Source organism: Leptonychotes weddellii, chromosome 1 (assembly GCF_054177405.1).
Source record: "Leptonychotes weddellii isolate Sample4059 chromosome 1, ASM5417740v2, whole genome shotgun sequence".
NCBI classification, from domain to species: domain Eukaryota; kingdom Metazoa; phylum Chordata; class Mammalia; order Carnivora; family Phocidae; genus Leptonychotes; species Leptonychotes weddellii.
The window spans coordinates 49463669-49476163 of NC_138369.1; the positions used below are offsets into that span (position 1 = coordinate 49463669).

The 12495-nt window shown below is 58.9% G+C and overlaps 1 protein-coding gene across 3 annotated transcripts in view; it reads right to left on the reverse strand.

Moving 5' to 3' along the window:
* Positions 1-430: 430 nt before the first annotated feature.
* The window catches only part of EEFSEC (eukaryotic elongation factor, selenocysteine-tRNA specific), a 238568-nt gene continuing 226503 nt past the window's right edge, over positions 431-12495 (reverse strand). For all 3 annotated transcript variants that reach the window (XM_081822974.1, XM_081822977.1, XM_081822968.1), the window contains one exon: positions 431-956. In XM_081822974.1, coding sequence (XP_081679100.1) covers positions 766-956 — 191 coding nt within the window. In that variant the 3' untranslated portion in view covers positions 431-765. The remainder of the gene's footprint in view (positions 957-12495) is intronic.

Below are 12495 nucleotides of genomic sequence, written 5' to 3' on the forward strand. Positions count from 1 at the left end.
TGTTCTGTCACCTGCCCTCACCTCCACACCTTGGGGAGTATGCGCCCCAAACTCGAGGGCAGAGGCCTAGGGACTGCTGGTGTGGGGCCGGGGAAGCAATCCCTCCAGCCAGCCTCTGTCTTGATGCCCTGGCCGGGCACCTCATGGCTCCCCAGCACTCCATGGGTCCCCTTCCCGGCAGAGCCCTCTCTGGACTTGGCTGTCCAGAGACCCCCGCCCCCATGTCCCTCAAGGCCCAGGAGACCCCATGGGCCACCCAGCCTGGCCTAGGGGCCTGACACCCTGTGGACTCCTCAGCCCACTCCCACTGGGCTCTGAGTTCTGGTCCCTCCAGCTCTTCTCTGGGCGGGAACCCTGCTGAACCCCTTGACATTCCCCTTGGGAACAGGCATGGGGGGCCCCTCCCGGTGAAATCACAGAGACCAACAGAGTGGGCAGACACCGTGGGACATTTATTTGCAGCTGGTTAAGTGCCAGGCCACCTGGGGCAGGGTGTGGACTGGCCCTCCCATGGCTGCCAGTTGGGCGGCCTGGGAAACACTGGCCCCTAGTAGGTGCGAGGGTGCCGGGACAGACCCTCTGGGCCCCAGCCCTGGTGTCACTGCCACCGCACCCCCCAGGCTTTTCACCGGGGCTTAGCGCCAGGCCTAGGGCCCGTGTCTGCAGGGTCGTGGGGAGGGACATACTAAAGGAGGTTGAGGCACATCTGGTCGGACACTTGGCAATGCAGCCCAGCCCGGGGCCTGGGCAAGGTCACTGGAACACTCAGGGAGACTGGACCATGCGCTTGTGGGTGTCAAAGACGTAACGCTTGAAAGACAGGCTGAGGGCCACGTGCTGCGCAGGCTCAGACCGCTCGGCCACCTCCTCCTGCTTGGCTGCTTCTCCTCGGCCGGCCCGGCCCCGCTTCTTGAGGGTGGGTGTTAGAATCTTCTTGGACTCGGGGCTGAGGCCGCCTGCGAGCACAGAAGGAGAGCCTGTTACTCCGCCACTCCCTAGCCTGTGCACTCACCACCCTAGATGGGGACCCACTCGTACTGGCCCATTTCCGAGTCTCCTAGGCCCATCCCTCACACTCTCTTAGGCTGAGCTAGGACCCCAGTACTACCTGGGCTCACCCTCTTCTGCCTCCTTCCCCAGCCAATGGGCCCCTGAGGCCTAGGGTCCACTCTGCCACCTAAATCCCTACATTCCAGCCCCTCCCCCACCATGCTAGTCATGGGCCTGTCCAGCTTGGAGCTCAGCAGGGCTCCCCACCTCCGTCTCCCAGTCCCCTGCCCACCCATCCACTCTGCACTCAGGCTCCTGTGCGGCTCAGCCCCACACTTGGTGGCCACGTCCTTCTGCTCTAAATGGTCCTGTTGTTTCCCAGAACAATCACGCTAAAACACATACACTGAAACTTGACATCTGAGGCTCCATGGGCTAGGTGTTCTCCAATTGCCCCTGAAGATCCACTCTCTGCTCCTCTGTGTGCTTGGGAGGCTGACCTCTGCAGACAGCATATGGGCTCCTGTGCCCTCTGGCTTCTGGTTGGGTTCAGCCAATGGGAGCCCCAGCAGATCAGAGGGTGGGAGGAGAGAGCAGCTGGGGTGTTGATTTCTGTTCCCTAAGGCTGGACCTCCTGTTGGGGAGCCTTCTCCCTGGGATTTTGCAAACGCTGTCCCTCCACCCCCATGCAGGGGTGAGAGCGGCCCCCACTGGTTTCCATCACATCTTACCGGCTCCTTTAAACATCCACCCTCTGTTCACTCCCTCCACTATGTTCAATATATAGACTTTCTATTCACCCTCTCCAGCCAAATGATTGAGTGGAAATCAGTTTCCTGCTAAGACCCTAAGGCCAACCCTAACTCTCCAGGCCCCTTCACCCATTGCTTTTGTGTGTTCCCTGCTGCCTTGAGGAACACGTGGCCAGTCCTGGGCTCCCTGCAGTCACACTTATGAGCCTCTGCACAGGCTGTCCCCTCTGCCTGGAATGCCCTTCCCCGCCTTGCCAATGTTAGAAGTCTCACTCTTCTTTGAGCACCAGGCTTTCTCTGGGGCTTGTCTTTATAAGGAAACTGCTTGGTAGCAACATGGTGCAGCGTCTTTGGGGGCTGCTGGCCAGGGTGAGCTCTCGGCTGCTTCGAGCATGGGTGGGGAGGCTCTGGCTCCCCCAAGGCTGTGGCCAGGCCTCAGACCAGCTCTGTACAAGCAGAGAACTCTGGAATAGGCTGCTCACAGCCCTGCTGAGGGAACCTGGTGGGAGCAAGCTGGCAAGGCTGTGTGGCGGGGGGGCGGAGCAGAGGGGGCGCCGTGAGACTTGCATGGGGCAAGAAGGCCCAGTGAGTGGCAGCTCCGGGAGTGACTACTGGGAGAGCTGGGTACACAGCCTTCATTCCCTGGCAAGGGGCAAGTGAGGTGGAGCCCAGCCCACACTGTGCTTGCCAAGAGGGGTCCTGGCCGGCCTGTGTCCCCCCACTTCCTTCCAATATGCACAGAGGGGCTATATTGGCCAGTGGACCTAGAGGCTGAGTCCAAAGCTGGCGGGAAGCTGGGGGTAGGCATCAGGCAGAGGGCTCCCTTCCCTGCATGCCCTGGTGCACCCTGATCTGTGTCTGCCAGGGCCTAAAGGGCATCCTCCTTTGCCCCAAGATTGGCCAGGTGTTAGCAGTCTCCCTGAGAAGCCAGATGTGACGCTCTGATGTCAAGCTTCAGTGGCCAGGACGACCTTTGCTCATCATGTCTCCACCAGGTGCGGAGCTCTGGGCGGCAGGGGTGTGTGGATTATTCTGCTTAGACCAAGCACACATGCATGTTTGCTGAAGCAACCCCTTCATCTTACAGAGGAGAAATCGGAGCCCCAAGGAGGGCACGGACTCCATCCAGGCCCCACAGTGAGTCAGGAAGAGCGAGGGTTTGAACTCGGCTTGCACCTGCTGGCCAATGCAGGTTACTGCTCCCCAGCCCATCACTCGGTGGGGGTCCACCTTTGGCAGACTCCTGGAGACGACCCTGCTGTGAGAGCACCCTGGATGTTTAGAAAGGTGACCAGGAGGTTGCTTTAAGGCACACTGGAGAGTCGGCCAGGGATGGTCCTCTAAGAAGGACTCGGTCTCCCTTCCACAGGCAGAGGTGAGACTCCTGGCCTCTCAAAGCCTGCACGCCCCAGGAAGGCCGGACTCGCGGCTGATGTGATTGGGGCTCTGGGATGCTAGGGGCCTGCGGGACCCGTACCAACGGGAACCGTCCTCCGGCTGGGCAGCACGGTGTCTGCTCGCAGGCCCCACACCCAGCCGGTCAGCGTACTTCTGGGATGGGGCGTGGGAATGGCCCCGGGCCAGGCCCCTAAGCTAGCGCCAGGCCCTCAGGTATCTGCCTCCCCGAATCGGAGCCCCGGCCTTCTTTCTGCAAACAGAGAAGGTGGCTGGCACCAGACCCTGACAAATGGCATGGGCAGCCTGTCTCCCTCTGGTGCCAGGAGGTCTGATGGCTGAAGAGGCGCGGGGCTCCCCGGCGTCTGCGCCGGGCCGGGGAGACAGGCGTGGCCCAATCGGCAGTCCATCTTGCCTGCGCTGGCTCCCATTACACACGGTGCATACCTCACACTGCCCAAAGCAGGCAGACCCAGAAAATCTCTCTGGCACTGGAGAAGATGTGGCCATTTAATTGCTCTTCTGAGATGGTCAGGCTCATTTTCCTCTGCTCCGTTTGGGGGTGGCCTGGACACAATGCCCAGAAAGCCTCACCAACGGGTGAAGCTGTGGATTTGGAGCAAATGTCCCTGGGAGCCACTCTGTTTTACATTGGCCTTTCTCCCCCCTTAGCCAGACAGCCAATGAAGGGAAGTGAAGTGCAGCTCAGGATGTCAGGGGTTGGAGCAGCTGCCCACGCTGAGCTTCTCCCAACCTGCCCCTGTGTCTTTCCCTGGAAAACATTCACACAGTGCTCCAGGACTGGAAACAATGGTGGTGAACATGCAGACCAGGGCCTGGCCTCCATGGAGTTTATGAGTCTGAGAAGGGGCAGAGAGAAGATAGGCCAGCAAGATAATCCAGATAGCCACCAAGGCGATCAAGGAAGCAAAACTGCTGTGTCACCAGGAGGGGAGGGCGGCCAGGTTGTATGTGCCCAGGGCTGGCTTTTCTGAGGAAGAGTTCTGAATGCGGGAGGGGGAGGTCCAGGTGACAGGGACTGGCTGCACGGAGATCCTGGGCAAGGGTCTGCAGGCAAAGGGAATCTGAGTGCCCAGTTCTGGCAGGCCAGGGGGGTGGGAGGGGGGGCATGAGCATGATGCTTGAGGACGTGCAGCTGCGTGCTGGGAGGGCTGCAGGGAGACTGCAGCTTACCACGTCCATGTAATGCAACCTGTGTGCCCGTTTCTTTGGGGCCCAAACCAGGGAGGGTCCCAGAGACCTTGGGGGACTCAGAGTGGTGAGGGAGGCGGCCAAATGCCAACTGTCCACCTGCCTGGTGTCCACCAGGGCTCCTGACACTTCCTTCCTGTAGGCCCCGGGGACACAGAGGCAAGCAGGACCATCCTGCTCTCATGGAGCTACCATCCTCTCTTAGGGACCTCCCTCTGAAGCACCCTCTGGTAGGCCACATAGGTTGGGCAGCTATGTGTTGCCCCTCCCGGGATGGCCCCTGACCTGGGGAGCATGCTTGGAGCTCCTGGCCTCTGACTCCTGCATCCCTCTCCTCCCACATGACCTGGCCCGTCTCTGAACCGTTTGTTCCCCTCACCCCACTATACCAGGTGCATTCCCACCTCAGGGCCTTGGCATTCACTGGTTCTTCCACTGAAAGATCCGCCCCAGGAGTTCCACTGGCTCCCAGTTCCACCTCCTAATCGCTGTGCAAATGTCACCTCCCGGTGAGGCCTTCCTGACCACCTTCACCCCCGCTGCCCCGACCCCTCCTACCCAGCTCTATTTTTTCCAAGCTATTATCACCTTCCAACACACCGCTGTGAGTTCCTCATTCTGATGTCTGTCGTCTGTCCCTGACAAAATACAAGTTCTACCATGGCAGGGATTTTGTCTCTCTATGCACGGCTGGAGGCCCAACACCTAGAATGATCCCTGGCTCAGAGGAGGGGCTCGAAGAATACTACCAAGGAATAAGCACCGGCTATGAAGCTCCCACGGTGGTCACTGCGTGGACCCAGCAACCCATCCTAGGCATTCAGTCTTAACAAGGAAACTGAGATTTGTACACACAGATGTCCCCACGCATGCAGGCACTTAGCCCTCACAGCACAGTGTGGAAGACGCCAAGGCCTGGGCCAGTAACTGGCCCCAGGCCACACAGGTCTGCAGAGGCAGAGCTGGGCTTGGTGAGGCGACTTGGTGCCAAGGTCTGGGTGCACCACTGAGGCCTGTGAAGTTACAGGGGTGCAGGGATCCACAGGAGGGCAGTCAGGATAGGACTGGCGTGCATTTGCTGTGGCAAAATATTCTGGGAGATGAAGTGATACCTGAGAAGCGCTTAAAGTCACACAAAGACAAACTTACAAATTAATTGGAAAAAAAAAAACCCACAGGAATAAAAATTGTTGGAAGAGTTCTGCTCTAACTCTGGGTTGCAGAAAGAAAAGACTAGACGACTATCCACTAGGCTGTCAGAGAGCAGGAGTAAGTTACAGGCAACGCTTTCTTCTTCCATCTACTTTTCTCTGCTTCCCAAGGTTTCTTTCTTTTTCTTTTTCTTTTTCTTTAAAGATTTTATTTATTTATTTGAGAGAGAGAGAGAACAGGAGCCAGGGGAGGGGCAGAGGGAGAGGGCGAAGTAGACTCCCCACTAGCCTGATGTGGGGTTCGATCCCAGGACCCTGAGATCATGACCTGAGCTGAAGGCAGACGCTTAACTGACTGAACCACCCAGGTGCCCCTCTGCTCCCCAAGGTTTCTCCTGTGAGCCTGGGTGCTCACGGGACCATCTACTCGGGGCCACCGGCATGACCTCTTGCACCCAGGCCTGAGCCCGGAGGAAGCACAGTGCCACCCAATGCAGTCTGGCTGCTGAATGCATGGGCACACCGGGAGGCAGCGGGGAGGATCAGAGGGCTCCAGGGGGGTGGGCAGGGGAGGAAGGGGAGGGTGGGAAGGGGCCGTCACCCTGGGCCAGGTCTGCCTCCACGTCCTGGTTAAGGCTGTCAGAGCTGCTGCGGGCCAGTAAGCTCACTGCCGTCTCTCGGCCAGTGGGGTCATCTCTGCAGCCATCTGGCTCTGCCTGCTGAAGGGCGGGCTGAGCACAACCTCGGGCCATGCTCATGGCTCCTCCACGGCCACTGGAAGTCCTCGATTTCTGACGCCGCTGCTCCATGAAGAGCAGCGAGTCTGAGAAGGGGCAGAGAGAAGATGCGGGGGCACAGGCTTAGGGCATCGCCTTCCACAACCTCCTGAGGGTCCACGCCCTGCTCCCTGCCCTTGCTGCCCTGTCCTGGTGGAGGAGGCCTCTGGGGGCACTCCCCCGGGGGACCTCCTCCCTCATCCTGCCCCCAGCTGTGGAGGAGTTGCTCAAAGGCTCATGTGGAGCTCTGGACTTAGTTCCACCAACAGGATAAAGTCCATCTTCTTACTCGGCATCCAAGACCCTGGGCCATCCAGCGTGTGCCTCTCTCTGCGTACTCCCACTCCCACTCTCATTCTGCTGACACTCCAGCCAGGAGAAACCAAGCAGGGCCTTCAACTAGTTCCCTGTGTCTGGAATGCTCTTCCCTGCCTTTCCTGTCTGGCTAACGCCTACTCTGCCACCGTCTCTCCATGGGAAGGTTTTCCTCACCTGCTGAGGCCGAGCAGGATCCCTCTTGGAGCGCTACTTGGCATGATTTTTGCTTATTGCATCCCTCTCCCCGATGGCCTGTAAGGGGGAGGGGGGGAACTGTCCTTGCAGTGCTGGGCACAGGGCCTGGCAGGCAGGCTCAGGGAGGGTTCGCTGGATGAAGGCAAAGGGAAGGAGCCACCTCGCCCAGGTGTGCAGGGCAGCAGAAGTAAGAGAAACGCTCCCACAGAGCCTGTGCCTCTGTCTGCGAGCTGGCAGCCCAAGGAGACGCCCAGGCTCGGATGGCAGGCCCCCTGCCCCCTGTGACCTGGAGCCTGGCTCCCTACCCAGCGGGATGCGCACAGAGTAAAATGAGCTACGTGTGTGAAGCGCACACCACGGCCATTACTCCAGAGGGCCTCAGCACACGGTCTGGCTCCTTCTCTCCCCAAACCCCAGGATTCCTGGAGTTGGGCTGCCCTGCTCCATTCCCCAACAAGCCCGGGCTGGGATGTGGTGGGGGTGGGCCGGCATGACCCCAGGGTGACGCTGCTCACCATGGCTTTCCTTGGGGACACTCTCCCAGGGCCAGGCTGGCCTTTCTCACCGAGCGCCAGCTCCACACAAAGGCACAGTGGGCTGGAGGCTGCTGGGTCTTGGCTTGGGCCAGGGGTAATCAGGGAAGAATGCGGGAAGCACAACTGTTTCCCAAGCCCTGGCCGCGGGTGCCGCCCTGACATGGCCATCAAAGGCCGGCAAATTGCCTCCAATTGCTGGCGTCGCTTTCATGTTGGGGGCCAGACTAGAAGAGGGGCCTCCACGCTGGTGGGCGGCTTACTCCCCCCAGTGGGAACTGAGCCCTTGCAAGCAGCTTGGGGTCATGGGCCCCCTCGGTGGCCCCATGGGGCTGTAGCCAACTCCAGCCACTCCAGCTTCCCCTCCTGGAAAAAGCAGCTTTGCAAAGAGCCGAGATGTCAGGGCAGAAGGAGAGCTGGGACAAGGGACGGGGGGCCCTTTTTGGGGTCAGTATCCTGGTGATGATGGATGGGTTGGGGAGCTCAGAGGGACATGCCTGGCAGCTGTGCTGGGCTGACGTATGGGGTGGCTGGGATGGATGGCCGTGGAGGGCCTCGAATCCAGCCAGTCCCTGAGTCTAGACTGGACGCTGGGCCTGTGAGCAGGAGGGGCTGCCCACAGGAGGGAACCTCTATCAGCGAGGCGGAGGTCCCACGGCTGCACCGTTACCCAGTGGGCTGCAGTGTCAAACTTCCCCGGAAGAAAGAGAGGTCTCTGCCTGCTTGCCCTGTTAACGAAGCTGCCCCACAGAGGTCACACGTGGTCACAGGAGGTATGGGTGGCACGGCGCCTGACGAGACCTCTAATGTGGCTGATGTGTCGGCCCGTGCAGGATGGACCACTGAGGGGGAGGCTGGAGGTTAGCCTGTCTGGGAGGGGGCTGAGGGGGGCAGAAATGGGAGGCAGACTCAGCCAGGGCAGAAGTGGCCTGACATAGGGCAGTAGGGCCCCGTCATGTCTGATTTGCGTGGGGCTGTTGTGGCCGCCCATCCTGCAGGTATGTATGCTGAGGTGCAAGATCTTGCCCACGGCCTCACAGTAGTTGGTGGTGGAGCTGAGATTTGAACCCAGATCCCTCTGCAGGCCAGTGGCCCAGGGCGGCGTGGGCCCTGTACAAGCTTAGCTCTGACAGCACCAGGGGAGAGGAGAGGCCCAAGAAGGCCAGGCAATCTGGTTCTCAGCGCAAGGCCCAGAGGCGAGCTGGCACTCGAAGGGCCTAGAGTGTTAGGGAGAGCCTGACCGACGGCAGGGGCCAGTGGGAACGCTGCGGGTGCAGAGGGGCGAGAATGGCCCAGAGGGCAGCCTTTGGGGACACCAGTCAGCTGGCTTCCTTTGCCGAGGCCCCTGACCCCATCTGTGAGAGGTGCTGGTGGCCCCGGAAAACCACCCCCCGCTTTGTCAGCCCTGTTTTCCGCATTTATCCTGGGGAGCGCAAGCTTTGAACGCGCTGGTTGGGGCTGGGAAAGCTGCCTGGTTTTCTCTGCTTTCTCTTCCTGCTATGGATCCTGTATGTAAACAAAGATGCAATTTGCTTTAAAAAGATAAGGTGATTAAGTTTTTATCAGACATGTACTCCGCTGTCCCTGCAACAAAGGGAATGAGGGGAAGGCGGGCGACAGAACAGGCCCTTTATTGGAATTGCTCTCTCTATGAGGCTCTCCAGCGCACACTCAATGGGCTCCTCACGGCCCCTTTGATTGGGTGGAGGCGAAGCAACGGGCGCCCGCACCCCCATTTTGATGTCTTAATGTTGCCTAATTCCTCCTTTAATTTATATTAAGCTTCTTAGCAGCAATGATGAATTCTTCAAAAACAAAAAAGGACCCTTTGCACAAATCTTTCCCACACCATGTAAATTGAAATTATAATGTAGTCAAGTCTTTGGAGATTGGGGGTGCGTGGGGAGGGAAAACCAGTGCATTATGTGGAAGGATGGATTTTGTTTTAAGGCAAAAACAAAACCATTCTGAGAAAGGAAACAACTTGGTCTCAAGAATCGGAGGCTCCATGAGGAGAGGGGCAGCTGGTGTGGGGCTGGGGGCATTCTGAACTACTCAACACCATCCAATGTCGGGTCCCACCTGTTCCTCACAGGGGCATGATTCCCGCTCACCTGGGGCGGGGCTCATCCCCGCCCCCCACTCCCGCAGTGGCTGTGGGGTGGTCACTGAGGCTCGTTGTCCCTGTAGCCTGGGGCTCTACATCCCACCCGGGTCATTCCTCGTGTGCAGCCCAGAAGCTCAGGCAGGGCTCAAACCCTTGCTTGAGTCTACCCAGCCCAGAGTGGGCAGTCTGCCTGGCATCCCTGGTGGCTGGCCTTGCACTCCATGAGGGCCCCTTCCCTCAGGGTTCCCTCAGGCCCCGCAGGAGCAGGTTGCTGCCACTGGGGCCTCGGGTGCTGGCCTCCTGGCATGAGCTGCCATGCTGCTCTCCTGCCAGCGCCTTCTGATCTGTTCTTGGGTCTCCTGCCAAAAAGATCTTTCCAGAACAAAAACCTGATCATCCCTCCCAGCTCAAAATCTTCAGCCATTCCTCAGGCAGGTGTCCAAATTCCTCTAGCCCAGTTCCTCCCCAACTACCTTCTGCAGACGCAGTGTGTCCTCACCTCCACCACTCACCCCTACACAGCCCCCCACCCATTCACAGGGCCTCACCGCTCACCTCTGCACAGGGTCCCAACACTCACCCCTGCTTAGGGCTCCCCACTTACCCTGCCCTGACTCTGTACTGGTGCTCTCTCATCTTCGGGTGACCCACAACACTTGTCTACCCGGCAAACCTCACTCCTTTGGTTTCTCAGCAAAAGGCTTAGCATCTTGGCTCGGCCTTCTATGATGCCTTCCAGGCCTCCATCCTCCAAGGACACCACAGTCTTCCACACTGCCTCAAGTCCAGACCCTGTGTCCTCAGGAGACAAGGTGCAGCCTACAGCAGTGGCCAGAGCAGCTCCAGGAAGGGGTGCTACTGGGCACCTGAGCCCGCCAGCACTCTGCCCCATCTACCAGTAGGCTGGGCCCTGGCAGTTGGCTCTCTCCCAAGGGTGACCCCTCAAAGGGTCAGAGCTCACCCACTTGTCCGTCTGGCTCCTAATCATCCTCCCACTGCTGGGCAGCCGAGTCAGACCCTGTCAATCTGCAGGAGGCTTGGGGAGCAAGAGGTTGGCCAACTGCCCACTGGGCTGCTAGAGGAGGCAGGAATGCACTGGCCCTTTCCTTCCCAACGTGCCACGTCTGCCTAGATCGAGAGGCCTGCGCCTCAGCACCCAGGGGACATGGACCCTAGTCCCAACCCCTAGGCTCATGCTCCCCATTAGCACAGGTGGTACAACCATGTGGGTGGGGACCTGACTGTTCAGATGGAATGGACCAAGTGCTCCATGAGTGGGGATGTGCCAGACATGGTGGGGGGGCACTGGTGACTGCAACCTGGGGACGGAGCTGAGCTGCCTCTGAATGGCAGTTTCCAGAAGGGGAGCCTGGACAGTAGTGTCCACAGGGACTCCTTCTGGCTGGCCCTCTAGGCTGAGGTTTGACAAAGTCTCTAGGTGGGGAAGCAGGGGTGAGGCAGGCTTCACAGGTCAGTGGCTAGGTCGGGGACTGGTTAGGTCACCTGCCTCCACCTCTCCCACCACTGTCATAGGACACTGCTTAGCTAGTGTCCTCCTCAACACACCACCCAGCCAGGTGGTTTCAGTCAGCATCTCATTCAAGCTCCCAGACATCCTATAAGTCACTTTCTAGGCAGGGGAGGTGACTGCCCAAGGTCACACAGCTGGTAAATGGGGAGTGGCACTTTGCATTCAAGCCTATGGCTTTACAAAGCTGTCTGCCCTGCTGCAGGCCTGAGAGTCTAGCCATGGGCCTGGCCACCCAGGGCCCTGCTGCTTCTCACTGGGAACAAAGCAGCAGGGACAGCAATGCGATGGGCGGAGGCTGGGGCATAGGGGGCTGAGGCTACTGCCGCTGAGGGTGGGGAGGAGATGGCAAAAGGCAAGGGCGTTGGCATGACTGGGGACCGCTCTGACTTGGGCAGCAGGCACCTCCCACCTGGCACCTCCCAGGCTGGGGGACCTTGTCTCCAGAGACTTCCAGGCTTCATGCGCCTCTCTGTTCTGGGTTCCACAGGGGAGACCACAGGAACTTGGCCACTGCCTTGACAGACTCTGAGGTGGCCTAAATGGCAGAGAGGGGGTCTGAAGTTTTCAGAAAGACCATCTTGTGTGAGGCAGGCCTAGCCCAAATTGCCCCAAGGACGGGCACCAGCCAGTTCTCAATAATCACGAAAAGAACAGCAATGGTAAGCCTAGCCAGCATTCACTGTGCCTTTATTATGTGCCAGGCCCTATTCAGAGTGCTTCTGTACACGCTGCTCCTCCATTCCTCAACTGCTCCCTGGGTGTTGACTCCATTTATACACACGGAAACAGAGGCACAGAGGGAGCGAGTACGAGCCCAATGTCACACAGCGAACATGTGGTGGGCTGAGCTCAAACTCACCGTCTGGTTTCAGACTCTGCTGCACCACGTGCTGGTGCCTGTGGGGCCACCCTCATGCACTGGGCCTGCCCCCACATGACCTCTGTTAAGGGTGTACATGAGCTCACTTCCCTGACTGTGACTCTCTGAGGACAGAGATTAGATCCCAGCGCCTGGCACAGTGTCTGGCCAGGGAAGGATCAGAAAAGCACTTTTCCGTGCCTTAACCTGTGCAAAGAGTGCAGAGTACCCACTCCAACATTCCAAGAAACTGAGGCCCAGGGATCCGAAATGAGTCACCCAAGGTCACACAGCTAGTGGCAAACAAGTGATCATACATCCTCATCACTACTTGGATCCCAGTTCTTTTCCAGGTACCTGGAGGAAAGGGGTCTCCCTTCTTTCAGACGGCACTGCAGAATGCCACCTTTCTGCTGGTACCGATGCTGAGCCTAACTTTGCCAACGATGTGTACACACATGCATGAGCACACATACGCACAAGCATGCACACATGCACATATACACACACACAAGCATCTGGGCTGAGAGACCCCCTGGACGGTGGGATCCATTCCTTTGGTGGGTTCCGTTTAGCTCCCAGAACACAATGGCCACCGAGTCAGTCTTAGGTAATGGTCAGAGGACAGGGAGCTTTCCTAGAGACAGGCCTCAGGGAGAGCGGGGCAAGCAGGGGA